This window comes from Cherax quadricarinatus, chromosome 80 (genome assembly GCF_038502225.1).
Source record: "Cherax quadricarinatus isolate ZL_2023a chromosome 80, ASM3850222v1, whole genome shotgun sequence".
NCBI lineage: Eukaryota > Metazoa > Arthropoda > Malacostraca > Decapoda > Parastacidae > Cherax > Cherax quadricarinatus.
The window spans coordinates 7441977-7464033 of NC_091371.1; the positions used below are offsets into that span (position 1 = coordinate 7441977).

General features: G+C 42.2%; 1 protein-coding gene across 1 annotated transcript in view; it reads right to left on the bottom strand.

Annotated features, from left to right (window-relative positions):
- Positions 1 to 14463, bottom strand: part of LOC128702302 (zwei Ig domain protein zig-8) — a 123077-nt gene extending 108614 nt beyond the window's left edge. The window contains exon 1 of the mRNA XM_053796486.2: positions 14069 to 14463. Within this exon, the coding sequence (XP_053652461.1) occupies positions 14069 to 14132 (64 nt within the window). The 5' untranslated portion in view covers positions 14133 to 14463. The remainder of the gene's footprint in view (positions 1 to 14068) is intronic.
- Positions 14464 to 22057: the final 7594 nt, after the last annotated feature.

The following is a 22057-nucleotide window of genomic DNA, read 5'->3' on the forward strand; positions in this document are numbered from 1 at the left end:
ACAACCATCAACATCTCCAACAAAACCACCACCACACATCACCCCACACCGCACTATTCCACAAGGAGCACTCCCACACAGAGGTAATACCAGCAGCACCGTGGTGCAATTGAGAAGCCAGTAACCACGCAACTACGTGTCTCCACACAGACTACAGGCACTTGTGTCCTGATGAAAATCACAGGTTATCTCACCCTCATACACTCGGAGAGTGCGTTGCCAGGGTTACCTCTCGTGAGTCTCCTCTTTCTAAGATACTGATATTAATCTAAGCGAAATTTCATTCTTTAGAGTATTATCACAGGGAAGCCCTAAGTCTGTAGGGGTTCATGCAACACTTGTGTAGATTGGGTGGTAATAAAGTTTAATACAAAGAAGAAGAAGGCAGCTCTAGTTTCTTGGCTCGAGAACACTTCCAGAGCATCAAGGTGCCCTTTTCAACAGCATCAAGACGCCCTCTTCAAGAGCATCATGGCGCCTTCCTCACGAGCGTCATGGCGCCCTCCTCAAGAGCATCAAGGGGTGATTCTTTCGGGGGATAAGTAGCTGGTGGAACTGTTTATTCTTATATTTTCGCTCTCCGGCAACATGTCTCGAGTGTTTTCCATCCCAGTCTAGTTGCTCCCAACACTCTTGCTCTATGCACTGAGTTTAAAGTTGAATAGGAATCTAACTCGCTTTGTCCTTTCATTGTTGTTCATGGCCAGCGCTCTGTGACTGACTTTCCCTGGTACGTTAGTCTGTCTACCACAAGCTGCTGTACAGTGGCTTGTACACATTCATTACTTTTTCCTATCACGCACAGATCAGTAAAGTATTTTTGTGTCTTGTATTCTCCCACTTTCATAATCTCCACTTATTCTCATAGTAAACAAACATTCTTCTCTCTTACATCCAGTACTATGAAAACCCCAGTATTTTACACCATCTGTGTTTCTGAATTACGAAATCTTTAAAACAGTAGCCATCCTCTGGATAACATTTCAACAGACGAATGTACCAAACAGTTCCCTGGTATATACTACTATACTACGAAAACAGTAGCCATCCTCTGGATAACATTTCAACAGACGAATGTACCAAACAGTTCCCTGGTATATACTACTATACTACGAAAACAGTAGCCATCCTCTGGATAACATTTCAACAGACGAATATACCAAACAGCTCCCTGGTATATACTACTATACTACGAAAACAGTAGCCATCTTCTGGATAACATTTCAACAGACGAATATACCAAACAGTTCCCTGGTATATACTACTATACTACGAAAACAGTAGCCATCCTCTGGATAACATTTCAACAGACGAATATACCAAACAGCTCCCTGGTATATACTACTATACTACGAAAACAGTAGCCATCTTCTGGATAACATTTCAACAGACGAATATACCAAACAGTTCCCTGGTATATACTACTATACTACGAAAACAGTAGCCATCCTCTGGATAACATTTCAGCAGACGAATATACCAAACAGCTCTCTTTGGTATATACTTCTCCCACTGCTAAACATGTCTACCCTCTCTCATACTCTGCTGTTGTCGTTGCTATTATTATTGTTGTCGTTGCTGTAATCATCGACGTCGTTATTGTTTTTGCTGTTGTTTGTTACTGTTATTCTTCAGTGAAGGTATATGAGTACAAGTAGATGAGTACAACTGAGTCAATATAGCTAAAACTATAAATGAGTAAGTACAACTCAGTACGAGTGAAAACAACGGCATGAACACGCTGAGTGAATACAGTGAGTGAATACAAGAGCGATCACAAATAGGCGAGTACAAATAGGTGAGTACACTGAGTGAATATACTGAATTAATACACTTAGTGGGCACGACTGTGTAAATACACGTACATCCGCCAGATTTTTTAAAAAATAAACAAATTGAGGAATTTACAGGCCAACACTCAGCAAAAAAAAAGGCTTTTTATACTAATTTGTTCCCCCAGACAACAAAAATGGCTGCTACAAAGCCTAGCTCGCAGTGGCTAAATTTTTTTTACCCATTTAAAAATGCGCTTGCTAAAATAACTTGATTCTAATTAAAAATTAATTGTGAACGCTGTTTCTCAAAACTATTTGTTTCAGGAATTTGAAATTTGTTTATTCTTACATTTTTTTTTTCACTGCTCGTTGGGGAAGCACTAAGTCCGTAAGGATCACACTGTAATGGGAAATGGGTGATAATTAGGTCTGATTCAAGGGAATGGCAGGAATACTTCCTTCGAACTAGGATATTATATGTATATGTAATGTACGCCATATTATTCTATCCATGTACTAGCAATAATTAGAATAGAATATAGTTAGCGTATACTATGCTATCTAATATCTATTGCTAAAACCTTGCTTTGTGCACTTTCAGAATATGTCATATAATTCATTCGAATGAGACTGTATTGTCAGTGACTTGATCATTCGTTTTCCATTTCAACTCTTTAGTAAAAGACTTGGTAATTATTTCCGATCAAAAGTATTTCGAAATGCTGAATGGAACACAGCCAACACTTGGTAAATCAGACTCACAAAGACGGACTTTAAAATAAAGTCCGTCTCTGTCTTCTTGTGTTGGAATTAGTCTCACGAGGCCGTAGCGGCTCTGGAACGTTGGCAACGAGCCTTTCACAGTGTGTGTTAAGGGTTACCTCACAAAGTGAAGAACAGGTCAAGGACCAGGAAGATGTTTTAATGTCATAAACACTGAGTAATGAAAAGGTAAACCCACATGAGCGGTCAGAGATCAGAGACTCACTCTCTAGTAGAGGTACTTTTCAGGGAAGACCCTTGTCAGTGGTGACTTTCATCAGTTGAGATACTCTAAAGACGGTCTCTGACTGACCCAGATCCTCACCGTCCATGTGGAATTTACCGTAGAGGGACGTAATGTACCAGATTGTCTGAAGTCTGGATAATTACTTTAATTCTGATTATCCCCCAACTTTAGTCTTTTCACAGATTCTAATATCATCTATACACTATCAGGAACAAGCCACATATACACTATCAGGAACAAGCCACATATACACTATCAGGGACAAGCCACATATACACTATCAGGAACAAGCCACATATACACTATCAGGGACAAGCCACATATACACTATCAGGAACAAGCCACATATACACTATCAGCAACAAGGCACATATACACTATCAGGAACAAGCCACATATACACTATCAAGAACAAGCCACACGTACACTATCAGGAACAAGCCACATATACACTATCAGGAACAAGCCACATATACACTATCAAGAACAAGCCACACGTACACTATCAGGAATAAGCCACATATAGACTATTAGAAAACAAGACACATATACACTATCAGGAACAAGCCACATTTAGACTATTAGGAACAAGCCACATATACACTATCAGCCAGAAGCCACATATACACTATCAGCAACAAGCTACACATACACTATCAGACACAAGCCACACTGACTACCAAACGCGGTGAATATAACACATTTAAAACAAAAGCAGTTAACAAATCACAAGATATGGAACGCAGAACAACAAATTCAACAGACGAAGTACACAGAAGTATTCCTAAGAATAATGTCCAGTTAATAAACTAAGACTTGTGTAATTGTGAAGATCAACAGGACAGGAATGTAACTGAACAGATTACAGAAAGAGCAAAGCTAGATTTCTGTGACCTGACTGCAATACAACACAAGCATAATTTAAGTAATTATAGTCACACTTCCGTGGTTGGAACGGTTCACAACAAGAATTTACAACATTTCGGTCAGTTCGTAGACTATCATCAAGTGTTTGTCTCATACACAGCTAAAACAAATGAAAGAACAGTACAAAAATCAGACAGTACAAAAGTAGAAATATGCTTCTGGCAAACGCCATATACATCCTCTGAGCTATGTTGGGAATAGTTATGATGATCAGCATGATGTAGGGAATAGTTATGATGATCAGCATGATGTAGGGAATAGTTATGATGATCAGGATGATGTAGGGAATAGTTATGATGATCAGCATGATGTAGGGAATAGTTATGATGATCAGCATGATGTAGGGAATAGTTATGATGATCAGCATGATGTAGGGAATAGTTATGATGATCAGCATGATGTAGGGAATAGTTATGATGATCAGCATGATGTAGGGAATAGTTATGATGATCAGCATGATGTAGGGAATAGTTATGATGATCAGCATGATGTAGGGAATAGTTATGATGATCAGCATGATGTAGGGAATAGTTATGATGATCAGCATGATGTAGGGAATAGTTATGATGATCAGGATGATGTAGGGAATAGTTATGATGATCAGCATGATGTAGGGAATAGTTATGATGATCAGCATGATGTAGGGAATAGTTATGATGATCAGCATGATGTAGGGAATAGTTATGATGATCAGCATGATGTAGCGAATAGTTATGATGATCAGCATGATGTAGGGAATAGTTATGATGATCAGCATGATGTAGGGAATAGTTATGATGATCAGGATGATGTAGGGAATAGTTATGATGATCAGCATGATGTAGGGAATAGTTATGATGATCAGCATGATGTAGGGAATAGTTATGATGATCAGCATGATGTAGCGAATAGTTATGATGATCAGCATGATGTAGGGAATAGTTATGATGATCAGCATGATGTAGGGAATAGTTTTGATGATCAGCATGATGTAGGGAAGTTATGATGATCAGCATGATGTAGGGAATAATTATGATGATCAGCATGATGTAGGGAAGAATGATAATGATCAGCATGATGAAAAGAAGAGTTATGATGATCAGCATGTTATAGGAAAGAATTATAATAATCAGCATGATATAGGGAAGAATTATAATAATCAGCATGATGTAGGGAAGTTATGATGATCAGCATGATGTAGGGAAGTTATGATGATCAGCATGATGTAGGGAAGAGTTATGATAATCAGCATGATGTAGGGAAGTTATGATGATCAGCATGATGTAGGGAAGTTATGATGATCAGCATGATGTAGGGAAGTTATGATGATCAGCATGATGTAGGGAAGTTATGATGATCAGCATGATGTAGGGAAGTTATGATGATCAGCATGATGTAGGGAAGTTATGATGATCAGCATGATGTAGGGAAGTTATGATGATCAGCATGATGTAGGGAAGTTATGATGATCAGCATGATGTAGGGAAGAGTTATAATGATCAGCATGATGTAGGGAAGTTATGATAATCAGCATGATGTAGGGAAGAGTTATAATGATCAGCATGATTTTATTTCTTGGGAAGAAATACGCCCGTATGCGTCATTCTGGAGATCTGGAGAGAGTCAGACTTGATTAAGTTAAGGGATGATCTAATTTCTTGCATCAGAAGTCCATCACCAGCATCAAGGAATCTTCCTTGATCCTAGAGGCAGTGAGCAACACCTCCATCACCAGCATCAAGGAAGCTTCCTTGATCCTAGAGGCAGTGAGCAACACCTGCATCACCAGCATCAAGGAATCTTCCTTGATCCTAGAGGCAGTGAGCAACACCTGCATCACCAGCATCAAGGAATCTTCCTTGATCCTAGAGGCAGTGAGCAACGCCTGCATCACCAGCATCAAGGAAGCTTCCTTGATCCTAGAGGCAGTGAGCAACACCTCTGCATCACCAGCAAGCTTCCTTGATCCTAGAGGCAGTGAGCAACGCCTGCATCACCAGCATCAAGGAAGCTTCCTTGATCCTAGAGGCAGTGAGCAATACCTGCATCACCAGCATCAAGGAAGTTTCCTTGATCCTAGAGGCAGTGAGCAACACCTGCATCACCAGCATCAAGGAAGCTTCCTTGATCCTAGAGGCAGTGAGCAACGCCTGCATCACCAGCATCAAGGAAGCTTCCTTGATCCTAGAGGCAGTGAGCAATACCTGCATCACCAGCATCAAGGAAGCTTCCTTGATCCTAGAGGCAGTGAGCAATACCTGCATCACCAGCATCAAGGAATCTTCCTTGATCCTAGAGGCAGTGAGCAACGCCTGCATCACCAGCATCAAGGAATCTTCCTTGATCCTAGAGGCAGTGAGCAACGCCTGCATCACCAGCATCAAGGAATCTTCCTTGATCCTAGAGGCAGTGAGCAACACCTGCATCACCAGCATCAAGGAAGTTTCCTTGATCCTAGAGGCAGTGAGCAACACCTGCATCACCAGCATCAAGGAAGCTTCCTTGATCCTAGAGGCAGTGAGCAACACCTGCATCACCAGCATCAAGGAAGCTTCCTTGATCCTAGAGGCAGTGAGCAACGCCTGCATCACCAGCATCAAGGAAGCTTCCTTGATCCTAGAGGCAGTGAGCAACACCTGCATCACCAGCATCAAGGAAGCTTCCTTGATCCTAGAGGCAGTGAGCAACACCTGCATCACCAGCATCAAGGAAGCTTCCTTGATCCTAGAGGCAGTGAGCAACGCCTGCATCACCAGCATCAAGGAAGCTTCCTTGATCCTAGAGGCAGTGAGCAACACCTGCATCACCAGCATCAAGGAAGCTTCCTTGATCCTAGAGGCAGTGAGCAATACCTGCATCACCAGCATCAAGGAATCTTCCTTGATCCTAGAGGCAGTGAGCAACACCTGCATCACCAGCATCAAGGAAGCTTCCTTGATCCTAGAGGCAGTGAGCAACACCTGCATCACCAGCATCAAGGAAGCTTCCTTGATCCTAGAGGCAGTGAGCAACACCTCCATCACCAGCATCAAGGAAGCTTCCTTGATCCTAGAGGCAGTGAGCAACGCCTGCATCACCAGCATCAAGGAATCTTCCTTGATCCTAGAGGCAGTGAGCAACGCCTGCATCACCAGCATCAAGGAATCTTCCTTGATCCTAGAGGCAGTGAGCAACGCCTGCATCACCAGCATCAAGGAATCTTCCTTGATCCTAGAGGCAGTGAGCAACGCCTGCATCACCAGCATCAAGGAATCTTCCTTGATCCTAGAGGCAGTGAGCAACGCCTGCATCACCAGCATCAAGGAATCTTCCTTGATCCTAGAGGCAGTGAGCAACGCCTGCATCACCAGCATCAAGGAATCTTCCTTGATCCTAGAGGCAGTGAGCAACGCCTGCATCACCAGCATCAAGGAATCTTCCTTGATCCTAGAGGCAGTGAGCAACGCCTGCATCACCAGCATCAAGGAATCTTCCTTGATCCTAGAGGCAGTGAGCAACGCCTGCATCACCAGCATCAAGGAAGCTTCCTTGATCCTAGAGGCAGTGAGCAACGCCAGCATCAAGGAAGCTTCCTTGATCCTAGAGGCAGTGAGCAACACCTGGATCACTGCGAGAAAGAAACTGCTAAGAGTGAAAACTTGATTACGACCTTTCTTCTAAGACTGGACCTTATCAAGTCCAGTACTTGATAAAATCAAGTCCTAAATGAAACAGCGTAAGTATGTCAGTCTTTAATAAAGTAAATAACACGTTTCGACTGCCAACCCACGACCATAAATCTTAAAATAAAAACATACATAGAGAGAACTTTAGATGACGTTTCGGTCCATCTTGGATAATCACAACTGAATCAGCAAAAAAAGCAGAGAAGACAGGAAGAGGAATACAGAAGAGAATAGTAGTAGTATTAGTGGTGGTAGTAGTAATGGTAGTAGTAGTTCTATTACCACTAGTATTACTACTAGTAGTAGTAGTGGTAGTAGTTACAGCATTTTAATAATAATAATAATAATAATAATAATAATACCACTACTATTACCACTACCACCGCTACTACTATTATTTTTGCTACTTATATTACAAGTCTCTCTCTCTCTCTCTCTCTCTCTCTCTCTCTCTCTCTCTATATATATATATATATATATATATATATATATATATATATATATATATATATATATATATATATATATATATATATATATATTTAAAGTAAACATCTTCAACATCAAAATGTTTCTAGATGTTTAAGAATCTTGTTTTATTTATCTAAATAAGAGTGAACTGACATATTTGTTTGACATAATGAAATATTATTCAGAAGAACTGACATATGTCCAACCACTGATATATTATGTCCAACCACTGATATATTATGTCCAACCACTGATATATTATGTCCAACCACTGATATATTATGTCAACCACTGATATATTATGTCCAACCAATTATATATGTCCAACCAATGATATATTATGTCCAACCACTGATATATTATGTCCAACCACTGATATATTATGTCCAACCACTGATGTATTATGTCCAACCACTGATATATTATGTCCAACCACTGATATATTATGTCCAACCACTGATATATTATGTCCAACCAATTATATATGTCCAACCAATGATATATTATGTCCAACCACTGATATATTATGTACACCCACTGACATATGTCCAACCACTGACATAATGTCCACCCACTAACATTGTATTCCCCCAACTGCCATATTAATCAGATGAATTGATATATTACTCCTGTACTGGCAAACGTTAATATTACAAACTGATGTAAATTAATCCGACACACTAATAAATTGTAATCCCATGACCTGACACATCAGTTCTACGAACTGTAACAGTAATCCCACGAACTGTCACAGTAATCCCATGAACTGTCACAGAAATCCCATGATCTATCACAGTAATCCCACCATCTGTCACAGTAAACCCATGAACTGTCACAGAAATCCCATGATCTGTCACAGTAATCCCATGAACTGTCACAGAAATCCCATAATCTGTCACAGTAATCCCATGATCTGTCACAGTAATCCCATGATTTGCCACAGTAATCCCACCATCTGTCACAGTTATCCCATGAACTGTCACAGAAATCCCACCATCTGTCACAGTCATCCCATCATCTGTCACAGAAATCCCACCATCTGTCACAGTCATCCCATCATCTGTCACAGTAAACCCATGAACTGTCACAGAAATCCCATGATCTGTCACAGTAATCTCATGAACTGTCACAGAAATCCCATGATCTGTCACAGTAATCCCAGGAACTGTCACAGAAATCCCATGATCTGTCACAGTAATCCCAGGAACTGTTACAGTAATTCCTCAAACTGTCATGGCAATCCTACGAATTGTCACAATAATCCCTCGGACTAAAACATATTTTTCCAACAGACTCACTAATCCAACACTCTAGTGCACGTATATCCCACGAACTACCATACATTTCCCCACTGGTTGACAAATAATCTCGTCAGGTATGACACATTAATCCAGCAGTGTTTATTCTCGGCTTACATCAACCATCCCGCATATTATAAGATAATCGTGAACTGAATTATCATCTAAACAGTGCATAAACAGTGTGCCTCTAAACTAGCAAATGACAGGTTGCAAAAACCAGAACTATTTTTTAAAGTTAGTCTCTTCGGTGCTTGCATTTATCTTAATTTTATTGTATACCTTATAGTACATAACACTTTCGGCTAGTTCCTAGTTTCTGAGAATGTGGGTCTGATTTCACATTCTATTCTTTGAAGAAATAAAGAATGAGGCCACGAAGAATTGGGTAGGTCAGAGTAGATTTGATTTATACAGTTGAATTTATAGCTCATTTCAAAGTCCAGCACTATTTAAGGTATACTACCATCCTCTGGGACGGTAGTCTTTTTCTGTGGAACACAGAGGTTTTCACGATACTGGAGACAGAACAAGTGGAGATTGAATTTTAAGGTGATCAGTCCCTTAGTCTTGATGGAAGTGTTCGGACGAAGAGACTGGTCATCTTCTCATCACATCAGAATTCCGGCCACGGTATTGTGTCTTTTTGTTCCATATCTACTGTTTCTACTGTCATGAACTTCATTGATTCTCCAGGTAATTTTCTTCAGCTTGTCAGGAAAGAGAGAAAGAAAAGGCTCGTGGTTCAAGACGGGACTAAGAAAACATGGTTCTTGACACTGAGACAGTTGCACTGAAACCTAAATTGAGAGAGAAAAGATACTGCAGCTCAGGGTGCAATGTAATGTTCATCAATTCCTGAGGAACTCTATTGAAAAGCTTGTATTCTGAAGGTTACCGACGATGTTTTTGAATAATAAAGGCGAGGAAGAGCTTCTTGAGGGCTTCTGAAGGAGTGCTCTGAAGAAAGTAGGTACGGGAAGACCTGAAGGCTCTTAGCGATGTGCTCTCTAGACTGCAGACTAAGAAATGCTTCCGCAGCAACCCCTGACGGCTCGTTCTGAACACTCAGGTAAAAAAAAAAAAATGCTTTTGAGGACAAGTTATGAAGCTTGTTGGTGAAGAGCTTCCTGGAAGGTCAGCACGACGTGTTTACAAGACCACAGACGAGGAAATCTTTCTAACAGGCTTTTGGTGGTGTGTTCTCATGACTGCAGACGAGGCAGTGCTGCCTCGTGACTTTAGGCTACGCATATTTAACCTCAGCGTATCTTAACCTCAGCGTATCTTAACCTCAGCGTATCTTAACCTCAGAGTATCTTAACCTCAGAGTATCTTAACCTCAGCGTATCTTAACCTCAGCGTATCTTAACCCCAGCGTATCTTAACCTCAGCGTATCTTAACCTCAGCGTATCTTAACCTCAGCGTATCTTAACCTCAGCGTATCTTAACCTCAGCGTATCTTAACCTCAGAGTATCTTAACCTCAGCGTATCTTAACCTCAGCGTATCTTAACCTCAGCGTATCTTAACCTCAGTGTATCTTAACCTCAGAGTATCTTAACCTCAGAGTATCTTAACCTCAGCGTATCTTAACCTCAGAGTATCTTAACCTCCGCGTATCTTAACCTCACCGTATCTTAACCTCACCGTATCTTAACCTCACCGTATCTTAACCTCACCGTATCTTAACCTCAGCGTATCTTAACCTCAGCGTATCTTAACCTCAGCGTATCTTAACCTCAGCGTATCTTAACCTCAGCGTATCTTAACCTCAGCGTATCTTAACCTCAGCGTATCTTAACCTCAGCGTATCTTAACCTCAGAGTATCTTAACCTCAGAGTATCTTAACCTCAGCGTATCTTAACCTCAGCGTATCTTAACCTCAGCGTATCTTTAACCTCGGCGTATCTTAACCTCGGCGTATCTTGGCCTCCGCGTATCAACTTCTACGTGTCCTTAACCATCGCGTATCTCAAGCTGCATTGTTGTCCTTGATTAAATTTAAGTAAAGAGCACTCCAGTAGTCAGTGCAATAACAGTTTTTAAGATTAAATTTAGAGAACTCCAGGATCCTCTCTACAGCTTATATATCTCTAATAGGATCAGGATCTCAACTATCTCAACTGATCTTAGTATAAGATCATGGACGGTATACAGTACCGACGAGCTCTAGAATAAGATGCATGTGCAACACTTGGGTATCTTTAAGGCCGAAACATTTCGCCTGCACAGCAGGCTTCATTGGTCGAATACAGGCGAATGTAACAGAGGAGACAGAAGAAGCAATTTTGCGGTAATCAGTCCCCTTAGCGTTAATAGGAGGTAGTCAGACAGAATAAAATCACTATTCTTATTGTCTCAAGTAATACATTCGACCGACGCAACCTGCTACGCAGGCGACACTTTTTTGGCAATAAGGATACACATACGTTGTTCATGTGTCTTATTAATTTTCACTATCCTCATTGTGTTTACTACCAAGACTGAACTATTTTCCACTAGAGATTATATACCTCCCAGAGCACCAGCAACTGAACACCTTCTGTAGTACACACTTACATTTTTCAGTGAATTTCACTCTCCATTACTAGATGTAGAATTACGAGCATGAGACTCGACCTGCTGTTACTTTTAACTTAAGCTCTCTGTAGTAAGAGTTAACTAAATTATTTAATATTAGTAGTATCATTTATTATTATTATCATTATCACCATCATTGTTATATTATTATGATTATTATTATGTAGAAGCTCTAAACCAGTTGGGATCATAGAGCGTTTGTGGAACGGGAGGTAATTGGCTTTGATCCGAGGAAGAAGATAGTAGCTTCAGTTCCTTCGATCGCGAGCCCTTCATTAGCATTAAGTTACCCAGGTACCTATTTACTACGTAAATACTACTGTAAATGAGACTAAAATCCAGGTACCTATTTACTACTATATGAACATGGACTGAGGGTGTTAGGAGACTAGCATCCAGATACCTATTTGTTGCAAGGTGAAGCTTGACGTAGAGCGTTGGGAAGCCTGCCCATACGTCTTTCCCTGCCTGGGGATCGAAGCCGAGATCAATCAGTTGTAGCATAACGCTCTGTTTACCGCACTATGCTCCTGCTAACTGCTTTGTTTATTAGTTAGCTGCCGTGTTTACGAGAAAGCAGCCCTGTTCCAGAGCTGACTTACCTTGTTTAAGAAGTAATTTCTTAGTTTAAAACCCTTATACCTTGTCTAAGATCTAGTTCTTATATTTAAAAGCTATCTGCCTTGTCTAAGAGCTAACCTCCTTGTATAAGAGCTAGGTTCTTTGTCTAAGAGTTAGCCTCCTTGTCTAAGAGCCAGTTTCCTTGTCTAAGAGGTACTCTCCTTGTCTAAGAGCTAAGCTCCTTGTCTAAGAGTTATCTATTTCATTGAAAAACTTTGTGAGTTGCATAAGAACTAGCCTCCTTGCTTAAGAGTTAACAGTATTATCTAAGCGCTAGTTGCCCCGTTAAATAGCCAGTACTTGTCTTGTTTAAGAGTAAACTGCCTTGTTCACTAGCTAGTTGCATTACTTTTGAGGCAGCCATCGTGTTTAGGAGCTGGTTGCATTGCTTAACTTCACACATTAAAGTTGTTAAACACACATAACTGTCAGAACGTTTGGGTATCAAGAAACAATATACACAACGAGCATTTAATGAGACAACGTTTCGCCCAGGCTTGCTAAAGCTCAAGCTCCAATCTGATAGAAAAGTAGGTCTAGTAAAAGCCTATTCTGCTTATTGGCTATGTGCCTAAACTTACAGGCTCTGCGCCTATGCATCGTGTAAGAATGTTGCTAGACAGAAGCACTTCGCCTTACAAGGAAGCAGTGAGGAGTCACGAGGAAGCTGCAATGCGGAGACTTGAGATTAATACGGCTAATGAAGGCTTAATTGCACACGGTGCCAGCGTTTGTAATTATATCTCGACTCCGTTTATAATGGTAAATGTCTAATTACTACCCTGGTTCCATTTAACGGATTACCTAACAGCAATTTATACAAACGATATCTCGTGGGGCTTTAATTACGGATGGCTTGAAAGGTAGCAGGATGCCGAGAGGTATAGCAGAGAAAATCTTTTCTGTCAAGGGTGAACTGGGTATGTAATGGGCCAGGAGTCACAGATTTGGTTACATGGAATTTTGATATTTCGCCACTGTGTGGGCAGAACGTCATCAATGTAAGCTTTCCATAACTGTATTTGTGTCTTTTTACCACAGGTAGGCACGAGAAAGTTTATATCTGGACAAAATATACAAATAAACGCTTGCTCTTAATCATCAGCGCAATAAACGCTAAGTTTTAATGCTGAATCTTTTTGCGTATGCTGCTGGCATATTTCTTCTTTTCAAAAAACAGTGAAACATTAGATTTACGATTCGCATTAGTTCATACGTCATGAATATTGGCAAAAAATGGAGGCACGATGCGTTATTAGTCAATTAATCCAACGTAGTTAATTGCAACTTCCACGAAGGGTCACATTCGCTCTTCGCTTTTCATTTATGTCTGGTTTTACGAGCCTTTTGATGACCATCTGCCGTAGGTCGAGAGTAAGAGAGAAGTAAATAATTTTTATAAGCTTCAGACTTATTAAAACACGAAGTAATCTGCTTCTCCTGCCTTTCCTACATGGCTGCCTCTATTAAAAAAAATATCGATCAGAGATGAATGTTTAACTTGTTATTAATGAATGAGACACATGTACAACGCTTAGTATCTAAGCATTTCGCCTATGCAGGTTTCTTCAGTCAAATACAGGCGAATATAAAACAGGAATCAGTAGGAATAGTGAAATGATCTGTCCCTTAGCCTTGGTAGGAGGTGGTCGGTCCCTTATGCTTGAACGCATATCCCAGCTGATATCACTACAAGCATTGTGACGTCTAATAACCAGAGACAGAGTCTTGACACCTACCTGAGTCCTCAACGAAGGAAGCCACAAGGATGGCGTCTAGCAGTACGATTGTTAGGGATTTCATCTTGTGTTCGACCAATCTGGGTCACCTCACAACAGATGAACTTCGCCTACATGATCTTTAACAATTCTCTGCGACTCCAAATCATTCCCACCAGTAAACGAAAGAATCCATTTTATGATTTCACTTATTTCCCTCCCCCCCACTAACTCACAGAATAATGCACATATATTATTTTTGGAGAAATGATTGCTATTTGCTTATATGGGAGAGAGAGGATCTGGCAAGACTGACACTGTTGCAACACTGAGTATCACTGGAACGAGCAGCAAGAAGCTCAACTCAACACATCCCAACTAGCCGGGATCGTAGCGGACACTGGCGGGCCGCTCTCCGTCAGCCCGGGACACGACACCGGCCTCCATGGAGCAGGCAGGCAGGCAAGCAGACAGGCAGCAGGCAGCAAGCAGGCGCACAGAGCAGGTCATCATACAGGTGAGAACGCAACACTGACTCATCTATCACTTGACTCACCCACTACAGAGACAAGTATTTCCACGAAATCTTGTTACACTTCTTCTATCATACAGGTGATATATTCTTGGTAAGTTAACTTAATATTACCTTCCACGACTGCGACAAAATTACGGTACTTTTGTAGGTAAGATTTCCTAGTTGACTAGTTCTCTAGCACGCAGGTGAGACCTCCAGGTAACTTACCTCACCCTCATCAGATAAGAACGACAGAATAGATGAAGAAATTATTATATACGACAGCTCGTACAGCTTTGCGAAGGTAAATCCTGACTCGCAGACCTACTGAGCACTATATGTATCTTAATTTTAGCGGAGAAGTGAATTTTTCTATAAATGTTTGAAACTCCTTAAAAAACGTGAACATATTGAAAAAAATCAAGGATTTTAATTTCCTGTAAGATCAAGGTTAGAGAGGAAATGAAGGAATGAAAGGGATGGACTCCATTTTATTAAACTGTAGGAAGGTATAACACTGTTACCAACACGAAAATAGGTTACAAGCTGGGAGAAACGACAGGAACAACGAAAAATGCACGTTGCCAGATTAAGAAATGCCCGACTCGAAGGAGACAGAAAGTGATGGCCCAGAAAAAGGAATGGGAATGGGGGAGCGTGATGACTAACATCACACATGGTTCCAAAAGATTATTTTTATACTTAAAAACTTTCCTGATGACATAGTCCTACATCTCTGTGGTCGATGGAGAGATAATGATGATGTCAGATGCTGGAGAATATAGGATAAGGCTACAGGAGGACTGGGACAATCCTCAGGTACAGTAAGAAAGGATTGCGTGTCTGATCCAGTAGATGCTAGATAATAAAACTGGTGATAAAGACAGAAGACCAAATTCGGAATACAGACTTTCTGAACAAATTCTAAACGTCAGAAAAGTAAATGATCCTAGTAATAAGCATAACACCAGGCATATCACCAGAGGCATATCACCAGAGGCATATCATCAGAGACATATTACCAGAGGCATATTACCAGAGGCATATTACCAGAGGCATATTACCAGAGGCATATTACCAGAGAGATTCGCTGCGAAACAGAGACAGACTGTTTTGAAGAATGAGCTGTGGAAAAGAAGAATAGATTGAAAATAAAGATTGGAATGAATAACAAGTGTCTTATAAAGTACGTCTTCAATCTGAAAAGACCTGACGAGTAACCAGAGAAGATTTACAGAGGTTTAAGAGTAGAAGTGATAGAGGCTTCAATTACGAGATCTTCACCAGCATCAAAGCACCCACTCAATGACGAAAGAAACTCAGGGGATTATTATTTTCATATGAAAATGCTAAGCCCTTGTGGTTTTTGCCTAGATGAGTAATCTAAGCATATGAATACAACACACAGTACTCATCCCAGGTGAGTGACCTGAAACCCAGAGTACAACATATATCACACAAAACTGTCTTATCCATCACCTAATCGCTACGCCATTTTACAAAAAATTTGAGAGAACTTCGAAGCTTCCAGAGGCTTGCCATTTTTGACAATTTCTAAACTTATTATAATTTGCATTAATTATTTTGGCTATAATTACCTGGAAAATAATTATAGTTGAACGAAAATGTAAATTATTAGCATGTGATAAACAGGAGTTATGAGGGACGAACTGCATTTTATTTTAAGCACTGACTCAACTAAGTACAAGCTAAAGGAGATGTAGGCATGTTGCTGTTCTGGTGGTGGGAAGTACAGTGCCTATACTCTGAAGGAGGGGTAGGTATGTTGCTGTCCTGGAGGTGGGAAGTACAGTGCCTATACTCTGAAGGAGGGGTAGACATGTTGCTGTCCTGGTGGTGGGAAGTACAGTGCCTAGACTCTGAAGGAGGGGTAGACATGTTGCTGTTCTGGTGGTGGGAAGTACAGTGCCTATACTCTGAAGGAGGGGTAGACATGTTGCTGTCCTGGTGGTGGGAAGTACAGTGCCTATACTCTGAAGGAGGGGTAGACATGTTGCTGTTCTGGTGGTGGGAAGTACAGTGCCTATACTCTGAAGGAGGGGTAGACATGTTGCTGTTCTGGTGGTGGGAAGTACAGTGCCTATACTCTGAAGGAGGGGTAGACATGTTGCTGTTCTGGTGGTGGGAAGTACAGTGCCTATACTCTGAAGGAGGGGTAGGCATGTTGCTGTTCTTGAGGTGGGAAGTACAGTGCCTATACTCTGAAGGAGAGGTAGGCATGTTGCTGTCCTGGTGGTGGGAAGTACAGTGCCTATACTCTGAAGGAGGGGTAGACATGTTGCTGTTCTTGAGGTGGGAAGTACAGTGCCTATACTCTGAAGGAGAGGTAGGCATGTTGCTGTTCTTGAGGTGGGAAGTACAGTGCCTATACTCTGAAGGAGGGGTAGGCATGTTGCTGTCCTGGTGGTGGGAAGTACAGTGCCTATACTCTGAAGGAGAGGTAGGCATGTTGCTGTCCTGGTGGTGGGAAGTACAGTGCCTATACTCTGAAGGAGGGGTAGACATGTTGCTGTTCTGGTGGTGGGAAGTACAGTGCCTATACTCTGAAGGAGGGGTAGACATGTTGCTGTTCTGGTGGTGGGAAGTACAGTGCCTATACTCTGAAGGAGGGGTAGACATGTTGCTGTCCTGGTGGTGGGAAGTACAGTGCCTATACTCTGAAGGAGGGGTAGACATGTTGCTGTTCTGGTGGTGGGAAGTACAGTGCCTATACTCTGAAGGAGGGGTAGGCATGTTGCTGTTCTTGAGATGGGAAGTACAGTGCCTATACTCTGAAGGAGAGGTAGGCATGTTGCTGTCCTGGTGGTGGGAAGTACAGTGCCTATACTCTGAAGGAGGGGTAGGTATGTTGCTGTCCTGGAGGTGGGAAGTACAGTGCCTATACTCTGAAGGAGGGGTAGGCATGTTGCTGTTCTTGAGGTGGGAAGTACAGTGCCTATACTCTGAAGGAGAGGTAGGCATGTTGCTGTTCTGGTGGTGGGAAGTACAGTGCCTATACTCTGAAGGAGGGGTAGACATGTTGCTGTTCTGGTGGTGGGAAGTACAGTGCCTATACTCTGAAGGAGGGGTAGGCATGTTGCTGTTCTTGAGGTGGGAAGTACAGTGCCTATACTCTGAAGGAGGGGTAGGCATGTTGCTGTCCTTGAGGTGGGAAGTACAGTGCCTATACTCTGAAGGAGAGGTAGGCATGTTGCTGTCCTGGTGGTGGGAAGTACAGTGCCTATACTCTGAAGGAGGGGTAGACATGTTGCTGTTCTGGAGGTGGGAAGTACAGTGCCTATACTCTGAAGGAGGGGTAGGCATGTTGCTGTTCTTGAGGTGGGAAGTACAGTGCCTATACTCTGAAGGAGGGGTAGACATGTTGCTGTTCTTGAGGTGGGAAGTACAGTGCCTATACTCTGAAGGAGGGGTAGGCATGTTGCTGTTCTTGAGGTGGGAAGTACAGTGCCTATACTCTGAAGGAGAGGTAGGCATGTTGCTGTCCTGGTGGTGGGAAGTACAGTGCCTATACTCTGAAGGAGGGGTAGACATGTTGCTGTTCTGGTGGTGGGAAGTACAGTGCCTATACTCTGAAGGAGGGGTAGGCATGTTGCTGTTCTTGAGATGGGAAGTACAGTGCCTATACTCTGAAGGAGAGGTAGGCATGTTGCTGTCCTGGTGGTGGGAAGTACAGTGCCTATACTCTGAAGGAGGGGTAGGCATGTTGCTGTCCTGGAGGTGGGAAGTACAGTGCCTATACTCTGAAGGAGAGGTAGGCATGTTGCTGTCCTGGGGGTGGGAAGTACAGTGCCTATACTCTGAAGGAGGGGTAGGCATGTTGCTGTCCTGGAGGTGGGAAGTACAGTGCCTATACTCTGAAGGAGAGGTAGGCATGTTGCTGTCCTGGTGGTGGGAAGTACAGTGCCTATACTCTGAAGGAGGGATAGGCAAGTTGCTGTCCTGGAGGTGGGAAGTACAGTGCCTATACTCTGAAGGAGGGGTAGGCAAGTTGCTGTCCTGGTGGTGGGAAGTACAGTGCCTATACTCTGAAGGAGGGGTAGGCAAGTTGCTGTCCTGGAGGTGGGAAGTACAGTGCCTATACTCTGAAGGAGGGGTAGGCAAGTTGCTGTCCTGGTGGTGGGAAGTACAGTGCCTATACTCTGAAGGAGGGGTAGGCAAGTTGCTGTCCTGGAGGTGGGAAGTACAGTGCCTATACTCTGAAGGAGGGGTAGGCAAGTTGCTGACCTGGGGGTGGGAAGTACAGTGCCTATACTCTGAAGGAGGGGTAGGCATGTTGCTGTCCTGGTGGTGGGAAGTACAGTGCCTATACTCTGAAGGAGGGGTAGGCAAGTTGCTGACCTGGGGGTGGGAAGTACAGTGCCTATACTCTGAAGGAGGGGTAGGCATGTTGCTGTCCTGGTGGTGGGAAGTACAGTGCCTATACTCTGAAGGAGGGGTAGGCAAGTTGCTGTCCTGGTGGTGGGAAGTACAGTGCCTATACTCTGAAGGAGGGGTAGGCAAGTTGCTGACCTGGGGGTGGGAAGTACAGTGCCTATACTCTGAGGAACTGGTGGGCATGTTGCAGTTCAGAGTGTCATTTGAACTGTGATGCCTGAGCACTTCTGAGAAGACAGATACTGGCCAAACGATTGAGATTTTTTTTATTGAAGTTACACTATATCGATCGGAAACGGCTGATACAGTAATATGTATATATATATATATATATATATATATATATATATATATATATATATATATACATATATATTTATTTATGTATACCAACACTCTTATAGGGGTGTGAAGCTTGGGTGGTAAATGCAGCAGCGAGGAGACGGTTGGAGGCAGTGGAGATGTCCTGTCTAAGGGCAATGTGTGGTGTAAATATTATGCAGGAAATTCGGAGTGTGGAAATTAGGAAAAGGTGTGGAGTTAATAAAAGTATTAGTCAGAGGGCAGAAGAGGGGTTGTTGAGGTGGTTTGATCATTTAGAGAGAATGGATCAAAGTAGAATGACATGGAAAGCATATAAATCTATAGGGGAAGGAAGGCGAGGTAGGGGTCGTCCTCGAAAGGGTTGGAGAGAGGGGGTAAAGGAGGTTTTGTGGGCAAGGGGCTTGGACTTCCAGCAAGCGTGCGTGAGCGTGTTAGATAGGAGTGAATGGAGACGAATGGTACTTGGGACCTGACGATCTGTTGGAGTGTGAGCAGGGTAATATTTAGTGAAGGGATTCAGGGAAACCGGTTATTTTCATATAGTCGGACTTGAGTCCTGGAAATGGGAAGTACAATGCCTGCACTTTAAAGGAGGGGTTTGGGATATTGGCAGTTTGGAGGGATATGTTGTGTATCTTTATACGTATATGCTTCTAAACTGTTGTATTCTGAGCACCTCTGCAAAAACAGTGATTATGTGTGAGTGTGGTGAAAGTGTTGAATGATGATGAAAACATTTTCTTTTTGGGGATTTTCTTTCTTTTTTGGGTCACCCTGCCTCGGTGGGAGACGGCCGACTTGTTGAAACAAAACAAAAAAAAATTATATATATATATATATATATATATATATATATATATATATATATATATATATATATATATATATAAACACTGATCTCTGGCTGAAGGAGACTCAAACCTACGAACCTTGGAACAAGGTATGCAGTGCTTTACTAATCAACCCACACTGGACAATACCTTGGAGTCCAGCTTGCGCTAGACTTTGATCCAAGGCAGCCAGCTTTCAGGGAGAAGTCTTAAAGCTTTTCATCTCATCCCCTGCATGCATCAGCCTTACTAGAGATATTAACAATGCAAGGAATTCGCAAGAGCAGGCGAAATATACACAAACACTGATCTCTGGCGCAAGCTGGACTCCAAGGTATTGGTCCAGTGTGGGTAGATTGGTAAAGCACTGCGTACCTTGTTCCAAGGTTCGTAGGTTCGAGTCTCCTTCAGCCAGAGATCAGTGTTTGTGTATATTTCGCCTGCTCTTGCGAATTCCTTGCATATATATATATATATATATATATATATATATATATATATATATATATATATATATATATATATATATATATATATATCAATAACAACACTGCGACTAGCCAACTCTCTCTCTCTCTCTCGTTATTAACGCTACTCACGAGTAGTTTGGGAATCTTTTTAAGTCACAAACTCTCGTCACATCATGAATATTATGTTCACTTCTCTGAAATAAAAGTAAACAGTGTCAACAGAAAGTTTTCCCGGGTGTATGATGATGGAGAGAGAGAGAGAGAGAGAGAGAGAGAGAGAGAGAGAGAGAGAGAGAGAGAGAGAGAGAGAAAGAGAGAGAGGAGAGACATCCTACTAGGGCAAGTGTTCCACAAGGAAGCGTTCTGGGACCATTGTTATGGAATGTCTACTTCAATGACCTTCATCTCATCCCAGAATCCCATGCATATGCAGACGACTGTACTCTGATATTCACTTATCCAAGAGAAGAAATGCCAGCTACTCTAAGCTGCTCTAGATGGCAAGTAACATTTTCACCTGAGAAAACAAATGATAATGGTCTCTAGGCACCATGATGGTAATGCCGGTGCAGTAGTAAGTATGAATGGGAGGGTGTTGGTACCTGGGGAAGGACTAGATATCATCGGGGTGAAATTTGACTCCAAACTGACCATGAAGAACCACGTTGTAAATCTTGCAAACAAGACAGCCAGGAAGCTTACAGCACTTCGCCGTATCCCGCATCTGCTTGACAGTAGGGGTTGTAAGATTCTGTATGAGGCACAAGTACACTATTGGTTTTCCTGCAACCCTCCCCCCCTCTCATCTGCGACTGCTTGACAGAGTAGAGAACAGAGCAAGACGTCTCATCTCTCGCCTGGACCCATACTGGATAGATCTGTCATTTCAGCAGAGCCTTCAACACAGGAGGGATGTGGGTGGCATTAATGTTATGTACAAGGCCAATATTGTCAAAGTAACACACTTTGATCCACTTCGAGGACAGCGTGAAGCAAGCTTCTATACCACAAGACGGGGAACCAGCAGCAACTTCACTCTGGCTGTACCCTTCTCCAGAACATCACTTCATCTGAGATCATTTATCCCCAGGATGACTCGAGTTTCGAACACGTTCGTACAGCATTATGATGTCAACGAGACAAGGTCAGTTGATCAAATGAAAATTCTGGCCCACAGATGGTCCACAGCTGGCCCACAGATGGTCCACAACTGGCCCACAGATGGTCCATAGCTGGCCCACAGATGGTTCACAGCTGGCCCACAGATGGCTCCAACTTCATCCCGTTCCCTACTTGTATGTTTCATAACAATAAAAACGCTTTCAAATGAGCTGATGTATGTAACAGCTCTTAGCTTGCCAATAAAGTTAGGAATCCTTAACCTGTAAATAGCTTGTCAATAAAGCAAGGGATCCTTAACCTAACCTTGCCAAACCCTGTGTAAAAAAAAAAGAAAAGGAGAGGGAGAAAGAGAGGT